The sequence below is a fragment of the Oryzias latipes genome, chromosome 2 (genome assembly GCF_053564925.1).
Source record: "Oryzias latipes strain Hd-rR chromosome 2, Olatipes_Hd-rR_3.1".
Classification (NCBI taxonomy): Eukaryota; Metazoa; Chordata; class Actinopteri; order Beloniformes; family Adrianichthyidae; genus Oryzias; species Oryzias latipes.
Window position 1 is genome coordinate 22,068,267 of NC_136238.1, and position 24,271 is coordinate 22,092,537.

At 39.6% G+C, this 24,271-nt stretch overlaps 1 protein-coding gene and 1 long non-coding RNA gene across 10 annotated transcripts in view; one reads left to right on the forward strand and one right to left on the reverse strand.

Moving 5' to 3' along the window:
• Positions 1–24,271, reverse strand: part of LOC105357660 (NACHT, LRR and PYD domains-containing protein 12) — a 75,110-nt gene that overhangs the window by 44,839 nt on the left and 6,000 nt on the right. For 6 of the 9 annotated variants that reach the window (XR_013650421.1, XM_078934008.1, XM_078934023.1 and 3 more), the window contains exons 7-12: positions 14,583–14,753; positions 13,318–13,494; positions 6,349–6,528; positions 5,261–5,437; positions 2,033–2,206; positions 737–907 (exon numbers count right to left, since the gene is read on the reverse strand). Coding sequence is in view for 8 of the 9 variants with exons in the window: in XM_078934008.1 (XP_078790134.1) it covers positions 737–907; positions 2,033–2,206; positions 5,261–5,437; positions 6,349–6,528; positions 13,318–13,494; positions 14,583–14,753 (1,050 nt within the window). In the remaining variant the exon portion in view is untranslated. The remainder of the gene's footprint in view (positions 1–736; positions 908–2,032; positions 2,207–5,260; positions 5,438–6,348; positions 6,529–13,317; positions 13,495–14,582; positions 14,754–24,271) is intronic. The other 3 variants (XM_078934002.1, XM_023961885.2, XM_078934025.1) reach the window with 2 other exon arrangements.
• On the forward strand, positions 18,946–22,189 carry LOC144988142 (uncharacterized). Its single transcript, XR_013651965.1, has 5 exons — positions 18,946–19,537; positions 20,063–20,120; positions 20,269–20,330; positions 21,123–21,218; positions 21,712–22,189. It is a non-coding gene; the product is annotated as an uncharacterized LOC144988142 (long non-coding RNA).

The following is a 24,271-nucleotide window of genomic DNA, read 5'->3' on the forward strand; positions in this document are numbered from 1 at the left end:
TATTGTTTTGTTTTAATGTAAAGCACATTGTGTTATACTTTTTTAATGGTAAATGGTAAATGGCATATACTTATATAGCACTTTCTACCTTCTTTCAAAGGCCCAAAGCGCTTTACAGTCACAGTCCCATTCACCCAGTCACACACACACACACACTGATGGCGGCTCTGCTGCCGAACACTGGCGCCAACCTCCCACCAGCCTTATATGAAAAGTGCTTTATAAATTACATTTGCTTGCTTGCTTGCTTGTTTGCTTGCTTGCTTGATTGATTGATTGATTGATCTGACTAGCATGCTCACATCCTTAAAGTCCTGAACAACTTTCAAAATCAGAAACACGTTTTTCTGGACTTACTTTCCATTCGTTCACACCTAGGATTTTCTTTGACTTCTTAACGTTTTTCGGAACGTTTCATCTTTGCTGAACTCCTTCAAGTGTCTTCTCGTCATGACCTCATAATTTCTACTCTCATTTACTCTACTTTATCTATCAACCCATCAATTTTAGAATAACAAAAAAACTGTATATTCCGCCGTCCTTATCACCTGCATAGCAACAAAAGTACTATGGCAATTCAGCAAGATTATGAAACAATTTTCAACAAAGTACATTCCAAAACAACAAGAACAAACAAATCCCATTATTGTAAAATTGTCGTTCTGTGGTCATGTCATCAGTCAGTCATCTGTACTCATCATATTGATCTGAACACAACTGAAACATGGAGTCTGACCTCAGAGTCTGCAGTCTGCACTCTGGACTCTCCAGAAAACCACACAGATGAAGAAATCCTGAATCCTGCAAGTTGTTGTCGCTCAGGTCCAGTTCTGTCAGATTAGATGGGTTTTTCTTCAGAGCTGAGCCCAGAGCTTTACAGTTAATCTCTGACAAACTGTCTATCAACCTGCAATCAGACAGAAAAGTGTGTTCAGGAGCAGTGATGCAGCTGGAGGTCCAGGAATTTGGTAAATTCATTCAGATGGAACCCGCCCTGATGACAGACTGATAGATTATTTTTTTACTGTTTAGCTATTTCTATTGAACAATGACTCAAAAAAGTAAAAAATACATAAAAAACGCAGTAGATTTAAAATGACCTTAAAATGAAGTTAAAACAGACGAAGAATTGAATTGTCATTTATCATCATTGATTAATAATTCCTAAATACATTTTACATTTTTATGCAGACATTCAGATTGAACATAGTTAGAAAATACATTTTCTTTCGAATTATGCCACCAAGAAAACATCCCAATTAAAAATCGAATAGATTTTGCTTTAATTTAAAGCTTCGATTTAAAAAATGTCAGACTAAATGGTATTTTTTTTATCTTGACTCCTAAATTGTAAAAACATAAACAATTAGTCTAGATTTCAAAGGTCAAGGTCAAAACTGAAGGTCAAACATTAGCCTGACAGACTTACAGCCAGAAATTTAGATTTAACATTCAAAGCAAAGAGAAGAAGGAAGTGATGAGGAAGAGTCAGCAGCAAATGTTGGACATTGATCCCTGATCCATGACTTCAGCTCTGAATGAAGAGTCAGAAGCTGCTGGGAGCTTTGATGGATGATGTGATGATGTTTGTGGATGAAAAGGTGAGGATGTTTGTGGAGGATGTGTCTGTCAGAGCAGCATCCAGCTGCAGCATGACTCTGTCACTGTCTGCTCACAAACATCAGCCGCTGGACTCTCAGCTGCATGTGCTGAAACACAGCGACTCAGAGTGCATGTGAGCGTGCACGGCTGCTTCTTCCGCACGCGCTTTAAAGTAGTCTGTTGGAGCAAAGACACAAAGAAGAGCTGATGGCTGTAAGCAGAACTTTGTGGAGCACAAATGTCAGCAGACAGCTTTGAAACAAGCAGCTGCAGGAAGAAAAGAAGAAGTTCTTCTGCAGATCTTTGAAGAGAACAAGCAGCTGCAGGAAGATGCTGCTGCAGATCAGAATCTGGACATTTCTGCTCACTGTGGATCAACACAACTTTGTCATCATCTTGATCTGAACACAACTGAAACATGGAGTCTGACCTCAAAGTCTGCAGTCTGCAGCCTGGACTCTCAAGAAAACCACACAGATGAGGAACTCCTGAATCCTCCAGGTCGTTCCAGCCCAGGTCCAGTTCTGTCAGATTGGACGGGTTTTTCTTCAGAGCTGAGACCAGAGCTTCACAGTTAATCTCTGACAGATTGCAGCTGAACAACCTGCAATCAGACAGGAAAGTGTCTTCAGGAGCAGTGATGCAGCTGGAGGTCCAGGAACTTGGTAAATTCAGTCAGGTGGGATCCGCCCTGATGACAGACTGATAGATGACATTCACACTGTTTAGCAATTTCTATTGGGTTTTGACGCAAAAACATGATGGTAAATTAAGATGCAATATATTTTCAATTACTTTAAAATGAAGTTAAAACAGATGAGGAATTGAATTGTTATTTATCATCATGAATTATTCAGTACTAGAAACATTTTCAAAACTTTTGATACTTGCTAAAATTTTGCTATGAAAATTCCTGAAACAGTGTTATGTCTATTTTATTGATATAGTATTATTTTTTAATCATATTAATGACTTTTATAACTAACATAATCTTCATACATTTTGGATACTTCATTACCATGTTGATTTATAAAAGTTATTTTTCACAAAATAATTTGAGTAATTCATCTTTGTCATGTGCTTTATTGATATTTCAGGAATCTTAATTCTTTCTGATAAAAGCTAGGAACCAGATATTGATAAATCATGTTATAAAATGGTTACAGTAGAACAGTGGTGGGATTATATAAGTTTGCTTCCTTCCACTCCCTTTCAAGCAATATTTAATTTTATGCTTAATTATCCTAAATTTGATTAGTTATTGTATTAATGTATTACTGATGATTGCATTGTTTTTGTGTATTATTCCTATTTGATTTCTTGAAATAAACCATTTCAAATCAAATTCAAATCAAATCAAAATGCATGCCAGAAATGCAGATTGAACATTCATTCATTTTCTATTCCGTTTTGTCCCTTTTGGGGTCACGGGGCTGCCGGATTCTATCCCGGCCACTTGTGGGCGAAGATTGACTAGGACAAGTGTAAAATAAATTTTCATTTGATTTATGAAACCTAAAAAACATGACAATTTAAAATCCCATTGATTTTACTTTGATTTAAAGCTTTGATTTAAAAAATGTCAGACTCACTGATGAAGCTGAAAGTAAAGATTGAAACTTTGCTGACTCAGAAAGTAGTAGACAATTTGAGTTTCAGCATCAGTTCAAGTCACTGACTGTAGCTACAAGATTGCAATGTTGTCCTGGAGCACGTGTCAAAGTCAAGGCCCGCGGCGCACATCAGCCCCAGCTTGTAATGATATGTGGCCAACCCAGATCATTTTTTATTGTTATTGATTGCCTGAGATTTATTGCGCTGCAAACAAAATAACTAAGGAACCCCAGTGTTGCTTGGTTAGGTTGTTTCCTGCCCAATTGGATGGTTTTGATTCTAAATTTATAAGCCCACAGCAGGTGATGAGGACAGCAAAAAAAAGGAGAGGACAGATGATGGGAGGAGCAATGATGAAGACTCTGATGAAGATTCATCATGTTCATCCAAGCATCAGAGCTGCAGCTGCAGGATTGAAACCAGTAGCTCCTCCTCTCTGTTTAACTGCAGTTTTAGAGGAAGAACCGCTGAGGTCCAGCCAAGTCATTCCACACAGGAAGTCCACACAGATGCTGAGGGACACTGACCAGAGGTGGTAAATAAGCGTCAACGCTGGAAAGTTCCACAATTCAATGGCCAGACTCAAATGTGGAGAATAAATTTATCTGTGCCCACACAAAAACATCAACTGCTTTACTGCATTTCACTATTAGACTGAAACAATGTACACTTTCTGCACTGAAGGGACAAATATGCTAAGTTATGTGTTTATAATTTAGTTCAATTCAATTTTATTTATGTAGCCCAATATTACAACAATAGTCATCTTAATGGGCTTTATACCGGTAATTGTATGCTAAACATGAAATCATAAAGCACTTGAGGTCATAGAATTCAATAGGCTATTGACTAAACTAAACTAAACACACATATGCTGAACTGGGGATCCCTGCCCTCAGACCCTTCTTCTCAGTGACAATAAAGCCTGCAACAATAAAAAAGATTCCGGGGAAAAAAAGAAGAGGGGTGTGCAGGAGGGGTGAAGGAAAATCCATCCGTCATGTGTGTGTGAGTTTCTTTATTTCACAGTCGTGGTGTATTAGATTTGCCAGTCAATAAAGTGAAAATACTGGAAACAACTGTGTTGCATGAATAAAAGTCTCTTCATTTGAAGATGAGAACAGCTGGGTTTTTTCTTGCATAGATACCTGCTGCTGCAAATTTCAATCATACCTAAAGTTAATCTTTTTTATGTGCGATAGACGATTGAACAATCTATACTTAATCATCTACTCTAAAACAAAATAATGACCTAAAGGGAGATCTGTGTGGAGCTCCACAACATGGAACTCTTTGCTCCTCAGACTAGGAAGAGCATGATGGATGGATGGATGGACGGCCGGAGAGATAACATTACTGTTTTTACACCACTTTAATGTTTATCTGTTAAATGAGAGACAACCATCTTCTACTGGCACATCTCATGACTGTTTCAGGGGTGTGGCTAAATTAGCACAATTTCAGAACATTTCTGATTTAACATTCAAAGGTGAGAGAAGAAGAAAGTGATGAGGAAGAGTTAGCAGCAAATGTTGGACATTGACCCTGATCCATGACTTCAGCTCTGAATGAAGAGTCAGAAGCTGCTGGGAGCTTTGATGGAGGATGTGATGATGTTTGTGGATGAAAAGGTGAGGATGTTTGTGGAGGATGTGTCTGTCAGAGCAGCATCCAGCTGCAGCATGACTCTGTCACTGTCTGCTCACAAACATCAGCCGCTGGACTCTCAGCTGCATCTGCTGAAACACAGCAGGACTCAGAGTGCATGTGAGCGTGCGGATTCAAAGGAGTCTGTTGGAGCAAAGACACAAAGAAGAGCTGATGGCTGTAAGCAGAACTTTATGGAGCACAAATGTCAGCAGACAGCTTTGAAACAAGCAGCTGCAGGAAGAAAAGAAGAAGTTCTTCTGCAGATCTTTGAAGAGAACAAGCAGCTGCAGGAAGATGCTGCTGCAGATCAGAATCTGGACATTTCTGCTCACTGTGGGTCAACACAACTTTGTCATCATATTGATCTGAACACAACTGAAACATGGAGTCTGACCTCAGAGTCTGCAGTCTGCAGTCTGGACTCTCCAGAAAACCACACAGAGGATGAAATCCTGAATCCTGCAGGTTCTCGTTGTGGCTCAGGTCCAGTTTTGTCAGATTGGACGGGTTTTTCTTCAGAGCTGAGACCAGAACTTCACAGCTGATCACTGACAAACTGCAGTTTACCAACCTGCAATCAGACAGAAAAGTGTGTTCAAGATCAGTAATGCAGCTGGAGGTCCAGGAACTTGGTAAATACATAAAATACAATTTTAAATTGCAAGGCGAAATTTAGATTTAACTGAGAGTTGGAAAATAAATTTTCATTTGAATTATGCAACCAAAAAAAACAAGACAAATTAAAATCCAATTGATTTTGCTTTGATTCAAAGCTTTGTTGTCAAAAATGTCAGATAAAGTTTTTTCCTGAATTCTAAATTGTTAAATGCATTTTCAAATGACATCATCATATTCTAAAGGGATGTGTTTATTGAGAATTGAAGATGACTTTGAATTATGGGTAAAAATAAAAAAAAACTTCCATAGGAAAATCTTGACCACATTTTAATGGATCCAAAGCAAAATCAAGTTAACAAAGAAAGTTTAAACCCCCTGCAGATATTTTACATAGGATTAAGATTCAAGAAAACAAAAGTGTTGATTCATGAAAACTTTGAAAAGAGAAAATAAAGAATTTTAAAGCAGAAAAGCTAAATTAGAAAAATTATTACAGGAAACCCTCCTGATCAATCCTCCTACAATTCAGTTCATGAAGAAAATCTGAAAAAATAATCAGTTTGCTTCAAATATAGCTGTAAAGCTTTTCCAGGTTCTTTTAGGTCTCTGTTGGACCAAAGCAAAGACACAAAGAAGAGCTGATGGCTGCAAGCAGAACTTTGTGGAGCACAAATGTCAGCAGACAGCTTTGAAACAAGCAGCTGCAGGAAGAAAAGAAGAAGTTCTTCTGCAGATCTTTGAAGAGAACAAGCAGCTGCTGGAAGATGCTGCTGCAGATCAGAATCTGGACATTTCTGCTCACTGTGGGTCAACACAACTTTGTCATCATATTGATCTGAACACAACTGAAACATGGAGTCTGACCTCAGAGTCTGCAGTCTGCAGTCTGGACTCTCCAGAAAACCACACAGATGAAGAACTCCTGAATCCTGCAAGTTCTCGTTCCCGCTCAGGTCCAGTTCTGTCAGATTGGACGGGTTTTTCTTCAGAGCTGAGACCAGAGCTTCACAGCTGATCTCTGACAAACTGCAGTTCCTCAACCTGCTTCAGACAGAAAAGTGTCTTCAGGAGCAGTGATGCAGCTGGAGGTCCAGTAACTTGGTAAATTCAGTCAGTGGGGATCCGCCCTGATGACAGACTGACAGATGACATTTTCACTGTTTAGCCTTTTCTTTTGGGTTTGATGGTAAATTAAATGCAATATATTTTAAGTGAATTCAAAATTAAGTTTAAAGAGACGATAAATTGAAATGTCATTTATCATCAAGAATTATTAAGTACTAGAAACATTTTCAAGTTGCGTGGCAGAAATTTTCACATAAATTATGGAACGAAAAACATGACAATTTAAAATCCATTTGATTTTACTTTGATATTAAGCTTTAAATTCAAAAGTGTGAGATTAAATTATATTTCTTCATCCTTAATCCTAAATTGTAAAAATATAAACATTGAGTCCAGATTTAAAAAAGAACTAAGATTACCAGTTCGGTCCTGAAGAACTCATGACCAGTACTGCTGCTGAATTAGCTCAGATAGTTAACAGCACATTTCATGGGAGAGAAATGACAGAGCAAAGCAATATCTGAGTGTCTGAAGGTCACAGAGACAACAAAGTCTGAAGAATCAAAGTCAACAGATCATTCTGGATTGAAGTGAGAATCTTCAGTTAGGGATCAGATTTCCACAACTGTGACAGCATCAATGTTTCCACTTGAACTGCTGAAGTTTCATGAGGTTCACAGATTCAGATGAAGAGTGAAGGGGACAGAAAAGAAAATGAGCATCCAATTGTTCCATGGAAAGATTCTGAAGACACTAAACACTCTGGTTCCTTTCAAATCAGAGGAACAAAAAGCACATTTAAAAACTTGTGGAAATGTTGGATTTTATGTTGGAGTTTTGGAAACAAACTATTAGAAGTGTAGAAAAATCCAGGTCAGCATGAAGTTTCTCTGCAGAAACTCAAAGATGTTCACCACAAGAAAAGAATGAAGCAGAGCTTAACTTTCCTTTCTCTCTTCATCCTGACTGTAAAACCCCGGTTGTGCAGAAAAACAGCTAAAAAAGTCTTTAGTTCTCCTCTGAAAGCATTTCCTGACATCTCTAAACTGTAGAGGGGCCTTGAAAACATGAGGATCCACGGGGCCCAAAATGTCTGAATGTGGCCCTGCTCCCGCTTCGTCAAGGAAACGTAATCACGCCAGAATCTCCAGCCAAGCCACTACTCCAAACCAGGCTACAAAAACAAAGCATATTAATTACCACCTAACTTACCTGGGTTTTCCTTCCGGGTTCAAGCATCTGGGTCTGCCTCGCCTCCAAATCATGACAGAACGAACCGGCCAAACTTCTGACCCAGCTGACCCGGAAGAACTCCGTCTTGCCATCTCACAGCAAGGAATCCTTCTCGACCGGCAAGCGGATGCGATAACCCAGATGTCTTCAGCGCAATACAACCCTTACCACCATATTGACAGTATGAAACAAACTCTCATAGAATTAACTGGACAATTTTCTAACACCACTGTTACAGCTTCGCTTCCACCTTCCGACAACATTCCGGCTTCCGCTTCAGTCACATCACCGAAAAAACTCGAAGATCTTGTCTCTGCAGCTCTCCACGCCCACACTCGTCTCCGTGAACGCCAGGATGAATGTAATCTGCCGAACCATAAGCCACAAACTAACATCACTCAGCAATCGATCGCCTCTAATTCATCTCACCCTGCTGTTTTCATTATCACAAAGTTCCAGAAGAACCCTTGCGGATCGGACATTCCAGGTTATTTGCAGAAGAGCGTCAGAAACGTAAGGAGGAAGGTTCATGTTTTTATTGTGGCAATCAGTCTCACCAAGTATATCAATTTCCATTCCAGTTGAACACCAAAGGCCACCCCCCCTCGCTAGTAGACAGGCTGCGGCTGGGCGGTTTTTATGAATTCCTCTAAAAAATAATTTTTGTTTGTTCCTGTCAAGATTTGTCATCAGTCAGAAGTTTCAGATTTTCATGCTCTGATTGATTCCGGAGCCGAGCAAAGTTTGATTGATGTGAGTCTTGTCACGCGTTTTTCACTGCCTGTTGAACCTCTGGACACCCTTATTAAAGCTGCGGGTCTAGGGGGTCAACCCCTTTCTCTAAAAACCCAGCGCACGAAACCTATACTCCTCGTTACATCCGGTAATCACAGGGAACTTATTCAATTTTTTATTACTCACTCTCTTCAGACCCATTTTGTCTTAGGGTATTCCTGGCTCAAATGACATAAACCCTCCGACGTATAACCAAATGGACCACATAATGCTTGGCTAAGTTTTTATTTTGTTGTGTTTTTTTTTTGTTTGTTTGGCTAACTGTCTTCAGTCAGCTATTCCTTCTATCACTCCCTCAGGGACCAATAATTCTGAAGATATCTATCTCCAAAGTGCCATCTTATCAAGACTTTAAGTTGGTTTTTAGTAAGGTTAAAGCTGGCATCTTACCGGTCCATAGACCCTCTGATTGTTCTATCCAACTGGTGCTACCTTACCCAAAGGAAGATTATTTAAAGTATCAAGTCCTGAGAAAGCAGCTATGGAAAAATACATCCAGGAGGCACTTTCCTCTGGTCACATCCGCCTGCCATTGTCTCTTGTTGGTGCAGGTTTGTTTTTTGTCAAGAAAAAAAGATAAATACTTAAGACCTTGTATTGATTTTCGTGAATTAAATCGGATAATGGTCAAAGACAAATGCTCTCTTTCACTCATTAGTTCCGTTTTTGATTCTGTCCAGGAAGCCAGGATTTTTTTCTAAACTCTACTTTCTTAACACTTACCATCTCATTCGAATCAAAGGTGACAAATTGAAGACTGCGTTCAACACTCCGTTAGGACATTTTGAATAACTCGTTATGCCCTTTGGCTTGACTAATGCACCTGCAGTATTCCAAAGGCTAGTTAATGACGGCCTCAGGGATTTCATCAACCGTTTTGTTTTCGTGTACTTGGACGACAATCTTATATATTCTAAAGATCCCACTCAACATGAAAACCATGTCCGTCAAGTTCTGGAAAGACCTCTGAAACCAAGTCTTCGACAAAGCTGAAAAACGCGAATTCCATGCTTTCACAATCCCCTTCTTGGGTTACATTTTTGAAGCTGGAAATATTTGTCCTGATCCTGCCAAAATTGAAGCTGTCTCTCAGTGGGAACCTCCCAACTCCCGCAAAAAATTACAGAAATTTTGGGGTTCGTTAATTTCTCCTGCCGGTTCATAAGAAACTATAGAAGTATCGCCTCACCCTTGGCTCAACTTACTTCTATCTCCAAGCCTTTCAACTGAAACCCTGAAGACCAGGCTGCCTTTGACACTCAAAGACTTCTTGTATCAGCTCCTAGACTAGTACAACAAGATCCCTCTAGATCAGTGCTTCTCAATTATTTTTTGCCACCCCCCCAGGAAAAAGAAAATGTTACGCGCCCCCCCTGAACCCCCCCTATAACCCCCACACACACACTCACGCGGTGACAATATACTAGGTTGGTACCTATAACATTTGTGTAAGTCTACCTAAAATTGTATCTATTAACATTAACAAAAGACAAAAGAAACATAAATCCACTTACAACAAATATTAACTTTATTTTGCCACAGAAACTCTGTTCTAGTCTAAAATAGAAAAGAATCTGATAGTGCCTTAAATTAAAAAAATCTGTCATTCATTATTTAAACTAGAAACATTTCGACCAACTGAACCATTTGATGCTGAGAAAAATAATTCAATAAATAATATTAAATCAAAATTGATCTGAAACAGTAACACAGCAGCACCATTATATTTTGGAAAATAAAAACACGTCATTAAAATGTCTACAATAGTTCATAAAGAATAACATTATTAGCATGAGCTGAGTCATCTAAAGCAGTGGTTCCCAAACTTTTTATGCAGGGCCCCCCTTTCTGAAGATTAGAATAATTTCGAGCCCCCCCCCCCACACACACACTGACACAAACATACAAATCCTTTGTTTCGAAGCTCCACCGCGCCCCCCTGCAATACCACCGCGTCCCCCCAAGGGGGTGCGCCCCCCAGTTTGGGAACCACTGATCTAAAGGCATGCGTGATCCTGGTGTTGGGCAACAGGCAGCTCTATCAGTGATCCGCGTGTCCAGATTCACCCGGCAGACATAGCCCACACCACCCCTCCCTTTTCATTCTCACTCGCGCAGCTACAGGGAAGGGGATTCACTGTTTCAGGCTGTTACAAACTGTAATAGAACAGACATAGGAACCGAATAGTGGAACAGATTTTTTTCCAAGCACTGAGCCGCTGTCACCGCCGCCCCCATGGTAAATTTGCGCACCGGACAATTGCCCGTATTACCTGTGCCTAAAACCGCCACCACCACGTGTGCCCCCCCCTGGCCTCGCTTCGGCGCGTCCCCACTATTTGAGAAGCACTGCTCTAGACAGTTCATTGTAGTGGTGGACTCCTCTGATTCCAGGGTTGGAGCTTTTCTCTCCCAAAGGGAGGAGGCCTTGTAAGTTAAAACCATGTGCCTTTTTCTCCCGAAAACTCTCCCCTGCAGAACGCAATTATGATTTGGCCAACCGTGAACCGTGAGCAGGCTAACCAGGAGTTTGAGGTGGCTCTCCGTTGTTTGGCTGCCCAGAATACCACTGACTGGTCCGAATACCTAGTTTGAATAGAATATGCTCACAATACTCTTCTGCCACAGGGATGTCTCCGTTTGAGACTTCCCTTGGGAACTCACCCCCTTTGTTTCCGTCCCAGGAACCTAATTTGGAAGTGCCCTTGGTCCAACACCAACTCCAACGGTGCCCACGCATTTGGCACTAGAGCTGCTCTCCTCCATACCAAGGAGAGTAACTGTCGTACTGCCAGTCGTCACAGAATGGTGGGGCCCGATTACCAATCCGGCCAGAGGGCATGGCTCTCATCCAGGAACATCCCGATCCAGTACACGTCCTGCAAACTCGCCCCTCGTTTCATCGGACCATACACAATTGAGAAAATCATCAAGACCTCATGGGTCCATCTTCGGCTTCCTGGGGCTCTTAAGGTACATCCGTCATTCCATGTTTCTCAAATTAGGCCCGTCTAGGACAGCCCTTTATGCCTGCCTTCTGCTTCGCGACCTCCTGCCGTATCTTCAATGGCGCTCCGGCATTCACGTCCAGCCGTGTTTTGGATGTCCGGCGTTGGGGTCGTGGAGTCCAGTTTCTGGTGGGTGGATTGGGAGAGTTACGGTCCAGGGGAACGCTCCCGAGTCTCTCGTTCCCTCATTCTGGACCCTACCATCAGTGACTTCTACCGGGCCCATCCGGATCGGTGTCCAGGACCGCCAGGCGGCAGTCGTTAAGGGGTGGTACTGTCATCATGTCTCTGGCAGGTCTTCTCCCCCTCCCCTCTACTCCTGACTCTACCAGCTATAACCTCATCAACTTTCAGCTCTTCATAAGGAGACCCAGCTCCGGCATTCTTCACCAGTTCGTTGCCCCTTATGGTGCTTAATCTGGTCTCTTGGGCTTATGTCTTGCTTCCATGTTTTGCCTCAAGCTAACTTTTGCTCTCCTGCCTCAGGACTTTCATCCACGATTGTCATCTGAGTCAGATCTCCATGAGCAGTCGCTACGTTCCTGAAAATCCCGAGAACCACAAAAAAACGCATCAAGACCTCCAGTCACGCCACGAATCCTGCAAAGACCTCCTGCTACGCCAAGAAACCTAATCACGCCAGAATCTCCAGCCATGCCACTACTCCAAACCAGGCTACAAAATATAAAGTATTTCTTACCATCTAACTGACATATGTTTTTTTCCCCAGGTTCCAGCATCTAGGTCTGCCTCGCCTAAGAGTCATGACAGAAGCTACTGTCACCAAACTTTCTATACCGACTAATCATGACCCTATTTTCCTACAACAAATGTTCTCAGAAATTAGATTTCTTACATTTATTGAGTCTACATTGCAGTATGTTTCATAAATCATTTAACAATTATTCAAAGTTTTTTTCTTTCAACCTTTTTAAAGTGGTATGGTATAAAATGTGAAAGAGCTGTCATTGTACAAAGTTTGTTGACTGTAGTTAAAATTATAACCAAAAGTAATACATTTTTATGGGTCAATGATGATCAATATTTACACAATTGAGATACCTTAAAAAATAAACATTTAGGTTGTAATAAGAGTAGTTAAGAAGTCATTTCTGAAAACTTGAGGACTGCAACAATTGTATTGAGAGCTACTGAGCAGTATTGAGCAATTCTTAAAAAAAAACAGAGTAATGTTCTGATTTAATCTTTGATGTAGGATAGTGTTTTCAGTCACAGCATTGGTGCCTCAAACTCCACAGTCCCATTTAGAGTATGTTAAGATAGCAAGTTAATCTGACTAGCATGCTCACATCCTTAAAGTTGTGAACAACTTATAAAACCATATGTTATTCTGGACTTACTGTCCATTTGTTCTTAACACACGTAGCATTTTCTTGGATTTAACGTATTTTCTTAACATTTCATCTCTGAACTGCCGCAAGTGTCTTCTCCTCATGACCTCACAATTTCTACTTTCTCTTACTCTACCTTATGCATTATCGCATCAATTTTAGAATAATAAAAATATATTTCACCTTCCTTATCACCTGCATACTAACAAAAGTACTCTGGCAATTAAGCAAGATTGTAAAACAATTTTAATTAAAGTACATTAAACAACAAGAACAATCGAATCACATTCATTTAACATTATTGTTCTGTAGTGATGTCATCGGTCAGTCATCTGTACTCATCATATTGATCTGAACACAACTGAAACATGGAGTCTGACCTCAGAGTCTGCAGTCTGCAGTCTGGACTCTCCAGAAAACCACACAGATGAAGAACTCCTGAATCATGCAGGTTCTTGTTGTAGCTCAGGTCGAGTTTTGTCAGGTTGGACGGGTTTTTCTTCAGAGCTGAGACCAGAGCTTCACAGTTGATCTCTGACAAACTGCAGTTCCTCAACCTGCAATCAGACAGAAAAGTGTGTTCAGGAGCAGTAATGCAGCTGGAGGTCCAGGAACTTGGTACATTCAGTCAGATGGAACCCGCCCTGATGACAGACTGACAGATTATATTTTAAAACTAGGGACTGAAAAATAGTGAGGATCTGTAAATGAAAATACATTACTACTTGGGGCGGGGGAGGGATGTAAATTAAAATGCAATAGATTTAAAATGACTTTAAAATAACGTTAAAACAGACAAGGCATTGAAATGTCATTTATCATCATGAATAAAAATGTACTAAATACATTTTCAAAATGCATGGCACTAATTCTTATATATTCCATTTAATCGTTTATCAATTTTATCTTATAACCTCTTTATATTTACCTTTGTTGATCTTAATCTTTCCCTGAACAAAAAAAACAATCCAAAATAAATTGAATTTAAATATTTAGGCAATATGCTAATATTTCATGCCCATCAAATTAGCCAAAAGCCCATTGGCTCTGAAGAATTTTCGGAGCCCTTTTATGGTGAATAATAGATTTAAAAGAAACTGGGATATTAAAAAAAACATCAGACTTCAACTTCAACCTGGTAGACGCCTGTCCTTGAAAATATTCTTTGACATTAAACCTATATGGAGCAGATCTGCCTCTGCTTGTTTACTCAATTCTTTCATATCTTTTCACCAAAACTCTCCTTCTTTCTCTCATTTTCATCTCAAGTCTGCACTCACACTTCTGTTTGTGTGTGTGCACGTGCATGCTCACGTGCTCTGCTGTGTCTGATTTGAACTTTGCTTTCAGGCAGGTTTGATCAGGATGACTAGTCTGTCATCAGTTTGAGTTCTTGTTTGTTTTCTGACTCTTTAAACACAGAAATCTGTCAAATATTTCAACAGCTGAACTTTTTGTTGCCATGAAAATCTATTTGTTTTCAAAGAAAATTTAAGCAACTGTTTTCTTCCACTGCAGACTCTTCAAAGAATCAAAGATGTTCAATTTCTGGAAATTCCAGAAAATCTTTGAATCCAAACCTTTCAGCTTCAGTGAAGAACTACAAATGTAGAAATGAACCAACCAGAAGCTTCAATGTTCTGACCTCAGATTCTGCAGTCTGCAGTTTGGACACTCCAGTCCAGAACACAGAACCTCTATGGAATCCTCCAGACTTTTGTCGCTCAGGTCCAGTTCTTTCAGGTGGGATGGGTTGGACTTCAGAGCTGAAGCCATAATTTCACAGTGAGTCTCTGAGAATCCACATTGTGAAATTCTGAGAAGAGAAACAAAGACAGAAACAGGTGATCTTCCGATGAATTCAGGCTGTGATAACGAAGACGATGATGACGACGATGAGCTGTAGACCAGTGTTTTTCAACCAGTGTGCCGCGGCACACTAGTGTGCTGCAGCACACTAGTGTGCCGTGGGAGATGGTCAAGTGTGCCGTGGGAAATTGCCCTCATTAACTGATCTAAAAACATTTCCCATCTCCAGGAAATCAGTTCTGTGTTCATCCAAACAGGCCCTGATAAAACACTGAGGAGTTAGGAATATAAAAGATCGTAAAATACTTTTTCTTTGCGTTCATTTTATTTTATTAAAGACATTTTGATAAGAATGAAGGTACCGCGATTTACCTGCAGCTTCGGCTGTATTTTGGAAAAGTCCCGTCCCTTTAACTGTCTCCACCAATCATTCTTGGGGGGCTTAATCACATGTCATCAGTCTGACCAATCAGAAGTGGTTAATGTCTTCACTTCCTTGTCCCGATTTAGCTCGTAAAGTCGCTCAGTTCTAACAAAAATACCAGCTAAAGCTCGTCTTTAGCGGTGTAGCTTTCCACAGAATCCGGTATCAGACCGTGGAACAAGTTAACAAAACAATAAAGCTCCGAAAACCGATCTCCTGCCGATTTATGCACTACATCTCCCATGATGCATTGGGTTGTGAGAGTGACAGCGCACAAGGAGATCTGTTGTTAAATGTCTTGAAACGAACAAACACACATCAAACTGTTTTTAAATCTTCTAACTTAACTTTTATTGCATCTTTTAGAAAAAAACAGCTGCAGTTTCCAGCTTTTTCTGCAACTATTATCTCAAAAATGCATGTGAGATTGTGGAGGGAGGGGCTGTAGATCAATACAGACTATGAGTTTCTCCTTTTATTTTACATTTTTGGATGCTGGTGTGCCGCGGGATTTTTTTTAAGGTTAAAGTGTGCCGTGGCTCAGAAAAGGTTGAAAAACACTGCTGTAGACAACAATAGTTCATCTTCCTGTTCTGTTGCAGAACTTTGAATCCAGTTTCCTCCTCAATTCTACGTCTCCCGTCATGAACAGAACCACAGCAGCACCGACCTTCAGGCAGAACTTTCCAGAAGGTCTTCTTGATAGAAAGAGGCTAACCGCTGCATGCGGTGGAAGTATCATGGTCTGCCTCCAGTGGTGACCTTCAAAAACAGCCACAGCTTCAGTCTGTGTGTTCTAAAGCTTTGTTTCTGAACTCCAGTCCTCAGGTCCACCTTCTTGAAGGCTTTTTCTACTTCTATTCGTAAACACACCTGCCTCCAGTGACTCATCATCAGCCTCTGTAGAACTCCATGATGAGCTCAGTCAGGTGTGTTTCAGCAGGTAAGATGGAAACCATGCAGGTTGGTGGTTCTGGAGACTGGAGATCAGAAAGCCTGTTCTAAAGCAGAGCAGCAGGAGCTTCAGCCTTTCAGAGTGGCTGAAAGAACCTCCTTCAGGTTCCTCTCTGTTATTTCTACCTCACAGCTTCTTTGACTCCTTCATTCCCTTTAGAACATGCGGCTCAACATTCAGGCTTTTGTCATGTGTTCAGAGGAAGAGCTCTGTTTGTTTAAGCGCTGTGTTCACAGACTGTCTGGAAAAGGGAAACAGCAGAGAAAGAGGCCAGGGGGCAGAGCTTCATTAGGAAACAGAGAAGTGTCTCACTACAATAAAAGCAGGTGGATTCTTCAGTGTCTCATTAAAAGCCAGGAATCTTCTCCACATGAGCCTCAGGAGACCATGATGACATCACTCTGACCTTTGACCCATCATGCTCCCCACAGTTCACACACATAAACAATGAGGCTTTTAAAAACATTCAGGATGATCTAATGCAGGGGTGGCGAACATGTGGCTTTCGGCCAATCGGCTCGATGCGGCACATCGACTTGACTGAAGGCATTAACGCTTGCAGAGGAAATGAAAACAAAACATATCCCATGATTTCAGACCCCAATATGCTTGGATTTGGCTTTTTTAGTGGACATGCTTTCACACCTGGATAAACCTGGATCTGCAGGGGAAATTAAAAACTCTTCCTGATCTGACACAAAGTGTATTCTCCGTTTATAAACACGTTGAATCTTTTTAAAGTGCACAACGGCAATCTAACCCACCTCTCTGTGGAGCTCACAGCAGAAAGCTGCAATCCAAATGAATGAAGCGCAGAACGTGACGCTGGACGGAAACTTTACTTTGCAGTTTGAGGAGCTGCAGCAGAAACGACCGCAGATCACTTTTCTCATTGATCCTTTAATGCAGAGACTGACTGCCTGAGATCCCCGCTTGTCACTGATGAGGCAGTGAGCAAACCGGAGATGATTGAGCTGAAATCTCTTTGAATGAAGATCCTGTTACGTTTTAGAGAACAGAGAAATCCCCGTGTGTAAAAGGGCCGCTCTCAAGCAGCTGTCGATATTCTCAACATATGTCTGCGAGTCCCTGTTTTTTACCTTGAAATATGTGAAATCAAGGCATCGGTCCGTTCTGACTGACACTCATGTAAATGAGCTGATCAGAGAGGCTACGACTGAATTTAAACCTGATCTGCAGAGGATTACAAGAAACAAGAGAAATCCCACTGAGATCATCATACCATCACTCCAGCAAGGTAAGTAATTCTGAGATGTATTTTGGAAAACACACCTGACTGAGCATGCCTGTGTGAATATTTTAATATTCCATCAATTATCAGTTGTTCATGCAAAAAGTCAATCATTAGTTTTTAAAGAAAAGGAAAAGTTATAAAAGTAAAACCTTTTGACTGGAGATCAAAATTAAATTTATACTACACACATCTGAAATGTAATGTATTTAATGTTTTTATTATCAATATATGAATGACTTGGACACCAGAAGGATGCTCTGTCCAGATGTTTGTGTATTTGTTGGTGTGAGGGTCATTGAAAGAGGAATGTTGAGATACAAAGAATTGCCTGTTAAATACTGTTGCAGTACGTCAAATATTTGATGGGATGTGCAAAATATCTTGATGGGATCAATGGTCGGATTAGAATCCAACCGTGTACATGGGCCCAGAAAAATGTTTTCCAGATATAAAAACGTTCACTAAGGTCACACTTTCGGTCAGAATAAATCAGTCGCACATGCGCAGTAGGGTGTGTTAACCGGAAGGGGATAGAAATTCCGCCGAGCGGCTTTTTTTTTTCAAACTTTATTGAATGTAACAATTCAATACAAAACGATGTTAAACAGCGCAGAGCGGCTATGTACATTGACATGTCAGCTCGGTAATATACGAGACGATCTTCTAAACGTGCTTTTAATAATGTTACGGTTATTATGAAACACCTGTTCGCTCATCATTTGAATTTTAATCCGTGTGGTCAGTGCTTTTTCTGAACGAAGCCGGAAAGAAGCCAGGATTAGCAGTATGCTAACACGGGCTAACAACATTAGCTTTGGGTGGCGCTGCACGTAAAAATGTGGGAATAACATCAGCCTTTATTTAGTCGGGACAGTGGGGACACAACTGGAAACACAAATCCACGTCATTGTTTGAATATTTTCTAAGGACTGAGCGACATTTCTGCTTTGAAGCTAAAACCCCTGTGTGTGCTGAAGATCCGAGCTGTGCTCAGACACGCACTTTTAGACCCGGTTCTGAGTTCGGTAGCTCGTTCCCCTAGAGCTGCGGGAAGGATCGCAGACTTAAATCTCCCACACATACCGCTCATGTATCAAAGCACCCCCCCCCTCCCTTCCCATCAAACACAAAGCTGGAAGTCCGCGCTCCGCCGGTGTAGGTACCGGATGTTCTCGTATGAGGGGTCGTATAAGACATTATTTATTCTGAACCATTCACATTCATACATTCTTGCTCTCACAGTCATATATACTCTCTTTCGCATACATATATTCTCTTACGCATCCATATATTCTCTCTCTCACATTCATACATTCTTGCTCTCACAGTCATATATACTCTCTTTCGCATACATATATTCTCACTTGCACATCCATATATTCTCTCTCTCGCATGCATATATATTCTCTTACGCATTCATATATTCTCACTTGCACATCCATATATTCTCTCTCTCGCATGCATATATATTACTTTACACATACATACATTCTCACTCTCATTGTCACTCTTAAAAAAGAATGTATGTATGTGAAAGACAAGTATATATGTACGTGTCAGGAAGAGTTTATATGTGTGTGTGAGAGAGGAGTATGCATGAAACGGAAGTGACTTTGCATGAAAAGGAAGGCACTTTGAATGAAAAGGAAGGCACTTTGAATGAAACGGAAGGCAGATGATTTCTCGTGCTCTGATTGGACGAGAGGCCGCCACCTCCCATTTTGAACACACTCTAAACCCTATCACTTGTACTGACTCATAACTATTAAGGTTACACAACTTAAATGTCATTTTGTAGTTGATTCAACTATAAAGTATTAAGCTCTATCAAGATTTTTTCAAATTTAACTTAACAGTGCTAAATATTTTAAAGCTTATTTGTATCTAGCACTCAAAAATTTTAAGATCCCTGAAGTAGCGTCGTGACGTCATCACGTACTGGTGGGAGGGTCTTTCGTTTTCTCTACGTTAGCTCAGGTGGCCATGTTGGATTTGCCGAATGCGAGTATGCGACGTTTGAAATTGAAAGTCGAGCATTTTATTTTTCTGCAAAGCGTTGCGATTTCGTCCCGCCTCAAGACGCCCCAACCTCGGGTTTTTTTTCCATCCGCCTCATCGCTGATGGTGCCGTCTTGTCTTCAGCCCTGATTTAATTTGGTAAGTATCGTTCATGGTTTATTTTGAATGAATGCTTTAAAAATGCTCTTATACTACCGTAAATGTGGTTTACTGTTGTTTAAACATATGTGTGTTATGATTGTTTTAGAGATTAATGTGGAAATGTATACATGATTAGTTTGTCATAGCAGACGTATGGCGAGCCAAACCCAAAATGCATTTCTGCCCGTAAGTTACGACAGTGATGAGTTTTTTGTTTTTTTTCAGAGGTAAAAATGATCTGTTATGCTGCAATCACACTAAACGTGATCCGCGTGTGAAATTCGCGTTGGAGGCCTCTGTCTGTGGCTAAAGTTTGCTGCTGGACATTTGTCCAAAAATGTCACTCAAAGCCTCTAACGGTTGTGTGGGAGGAGCTACCGCCAACAGTTTTAAGCCTGGTTGCTACATTGAAGCATTGGGTTTTGAATGCAGCTTTATTTAAGCTTTTATAAATCACTGATCTCCGTTATAACAAAGGTTTTTATAAAAATAAATTAATCAACGTGCTCGTGTTGTGTTCAGGTACCGAACTACAGAGTGTTCAGTGTTTCACCTCCAGGTAGACGCCAAGGCCAGCCAGGTAACTTGTCTCCTGATCAGTTATTTGTCTAGAGCTATTTTAAAAAAACAAAAAATGCAATAGGTTGTGTAGTGCAATAAATGTTTTTTGATCAGAATATAATTGAAACATTTTTTAACATTGAAAAATCTCTTTTGGACTTTTTCAGATACTGAACTTCAGAGAGTTCACCAGAAAGTCACCATTTCACCAGAAAAGAGGTGTCAGTGGGTGAGTTTTATACTTATTTAATACATTCATCCTGAACTATTACCATTATTAGATTTATACGGCAGCATGGAAACATTTATGCACATTTTAACTAGCCAAAGGTCTAAATAGAGCTGAAATTATTTACAATTTAACTAAACATATTTAGATTGCAGGCTGAAGGTGGCACAATGGAATGGAGGTGCAAGTTGTGTTCTGTTACTTTGGCACTATGCAGAACTACATAGCCAATATTCCAAAGTGTTTCCACTGCCATGTATGTGGAGACACTTTGGAATATTGTCATGTCTTTATGACAGTATATTACAATAATAAAATGATGTTGCATTAGCACCATTCCATCATTTGAAACCATGAAAACTCATCTGTCAAGATCTGAAATGGATTTATGTAGAGTAGATGTAGTCAGAGGAAATTGTGCAGTTTTTACATGTTTGTGTAACTTAAAGCTGCCCTTTTCTGAGACTAAGTCCACCAAAACAGACAGGAACTGGCCAGCTTGGTTAGGATTTATGACCTCCAGGTGAATTTCTAATGTGCATAATTCAAAAACGGATAACAAATCATTTGTAAACAGCTGTAAGAAGCCAAGGTGTAACTTGCCTTAAAAATGACTTTGGGTCTTTGACCTGAAGTGGATCATGCCATAAACACTGCATTGTCCTCTTACTAGAAATAGACATCTAGAAAAGGTATCATTTTATTATTTCTTAAAGTTCCTTGAGTAAATATTGGAAGTGTTTGCTCTGCATTTGCTTCAAAGGTAATGGATATTTCTTTTTATTCTTTTAGGACCAGCGTGACGTGAACATGAGACGGGCACTTGTCCTCCTTGCACTTCCTGTTTATCTGCATGAAGATGCCTCCAACTTCTTCAAGACCTGTACAGTAAGTGCACACGACTCCCTGTCAATGGTTTTCACTAATCCTTTAATATTGATTGAGATTTTATTGAGTGACATAATAAATAGGGCAATTGTTTGTAGTTTGTAAACTGAGTGATATTTCAAATGGTTTTAAAAATGAGACGGAAGATGAAAGGCGAACATCAGGGACTCCTGATTGGAAGGAGTGGGAACATTTTCATTTACCTTTTTCTGCTCCTGATCCATCATTATTTGAATAAAGAAAAATGAAGCTTTAGTCTTAAATTATTTTATAAATGTCCTCCTTCAGAAAAAGGCTAAAGAACTTTTTAAAAACACAATTTTAATTGGAGTTGGTCCTTAAAACATCATAGCCAGTTGATTAAAAGCTAACAGAATGTTAGCATGAAAAGATTCCCATTGACAGATGGCAGGAATGTCAGTTTTGGACATTAGTGTGATGAATATCTTTGAGGGTCTGAACTCATCTGTGTTTTTTGTTTTGTATTTTCCAGAATACCAGACCTCACAGACACTGCTGTGGGTATCTTCTCAGTTGTCGTGGTGACGCTCCTGATGCTGCCGTCAGTGGTCCCACACATCTGGCTGACTAATCTCTTCTAACTCTTCGGGGACATCTATGCTCTGGACCTACAGCACCCCAAAAAACTTAAACTTGCCTTCATATTTATTCAGAATGCTGTCTTGAGCCTTGAGGACAGCAAACCACTGAAAGGACATTTATTGACGCTGAAGAATGTTTCGTTGAGTGAGTCTTCCAGAATGGACTATTTGTTGGTTTAAGTGTTATGTAACTAATGTGTTTTGTTGTGATCATTTGCTTTTTCTGCCGTACAATACAAAACCAACTCTTTTTGTCAATATGTTGTGTGGCACTCTTATAATGCAGTTTTATTGCACTTATTGTTTCTTCATCCTCTTGATATTTGTGCTTTTTTTTTAAAGAGCAATTAAAAAAAGTGTATTAAGCAATCACTATTGTGTGGCCTTCACGTTTGTTGGTTTTTATCAATGTTAGCCTTTAAAATGTAGTGGGGCAGTATCAATATCTCTGTTTAGAATACATTTTAAGCTGAAGAATTTTAAATATTTTCAATGCTACACATTTAATGAGTTAAAGAATTTATAAAGCATTTGAGTGAATTTTACATATTTTATGAGTTGAGTAATATAAAAATATAGTTAGTTAAAGCGTTTTTTAGTTGGAAAATATTAAAAACTTTAAGTAAATAATCTCTCTTTTATAAGTTGAGGGATCTTAATATTTTTTATCTGACAATATGAATTTTAATAAATGTTAACTTAAAAGTTTTAATAATATAACTTAACTGTTGCATAATCTGTTACACAATAATTTTTAAGTTCAGTCAACTCGCTAGGGATTACAGTGCAGACGCTAACATGAACCAGCAAGAAATCCCAAATTAACAGACTTGTGGTGTGGAAAGGTATGTTTTTCAGCTAGCAGGAATAATCAAAGTATCTGTTCTCTGTTTCAAAATGAGATTGCCACAAAACCGTATGTTATCTCATACTGGAACAGCTTTGGATGTAGAATTCAGTGGGAAAAGGTTTGGACCCTGCCACAAAAGTATTTCATCACCAATAAAATCAGAGAAATTTCTTTCAAAATTCTTCACAAATTTTATCCAGTGAAACATTTCTTTACTAAGTTTAAAAAAGATCTGGACATAAACTGTTCATTCTGTCATTCCTCACCAGAAACTGTGCCTCATCTTTTTTGGTTTTGCTCTTTCACTCAACTATTTTGGAAAGATGTGATACATTTTATAAGAACTCATCTATGTGAAGATTATAGATTATTTTACGAGCATATTATTTTTGGATATTTTACACAAGAAAGACTTAATGCAGAAAAAATATATGTAGTTAATTTACTTATAATTATGGCTAAATACTTTATACACAAGTGTAAATATGCCAACAAAAAAAACGTGTTTTATGTTTTTACGAAAGAAATGGTTTTGTATGTGAACAGTATTAAATCTTCCACTAACAAAAAAGCTGTCAGAACAGTTGAAACATGGTCTCTCCTGAAACTTTAACAGATTCCTTTGCCTTATTATTTTTGTTTTCTTTTTGCATAACCTGTTTTACATGGTTATCATTGTTTTTTTTTTGTTCATTCTCATGGCGAACGTGAAGATTGTATTTTGCACACAGTGGAGTTTTGTGTTTGGTATTTTGTATGTGCAAGATATTGTTAATAAAGTTTATTTTTTTTTAAAAACGAACCGGCAAGAAGTAGCCACGGGGGTCCTGCAGCCATCGGAACCTTAACAAATATTTCATCTTCACCTCACCGTTGCCTTTTTTAAGAAATGACAGCTGGTTTTCCCACATTTATATGTAGTTATGGATCGAAAACAAGAGGAATTTGTTTTTAATGTAAATGCGTGTTCCAGCGTCTACAGGAAGTGTCGCCCATAATTCACGCAAAGGCTCATGGGGGCTAGGAATAAGGTGGATACGGATTTTCTGTTTCGGTGGCACTTCTATTACCATTATTGGTATTTGAGACATTCCTTTGTGTCTGTAGAGATGCAGACAGATTTGTGACCACTTGAGGTGAAGATAAAATATTTCTTAAGGTTCCGATGGCCTTCTTATTGGTTCGTGTTAGCGTCTGTTCAAAATGGGAGGTGGCGGCCTCTCGTCCAATCAGAGCACGAGAAATCATCTGCCTTCCTTTTCATTCAAAGTGCCTTCCTTTTCATGCAAAGTCACTTCCGTTTCATGCATACTCCTCTCTCAAACACACATATAAACTCTTCCTCACACGTTCATATATACTTGTCTTTCACATACATACATTCTTTTTTAAGAGTGACAATGAGAGTGAGAATGTATGTATGTGTAAAGTAATATATATGCATGTGAGAGAGAGAATATATGGATGTGCAAGTGAGAATATATGCATGCGAAAGAGAGTATATATGACTGTGAGAGCAAGAATGTATGAATGTGAGAGAGAGAATATATGGATGCGTAAGAGAATATATGTATGCGAAAGAGAGTATATATGACTGTGAG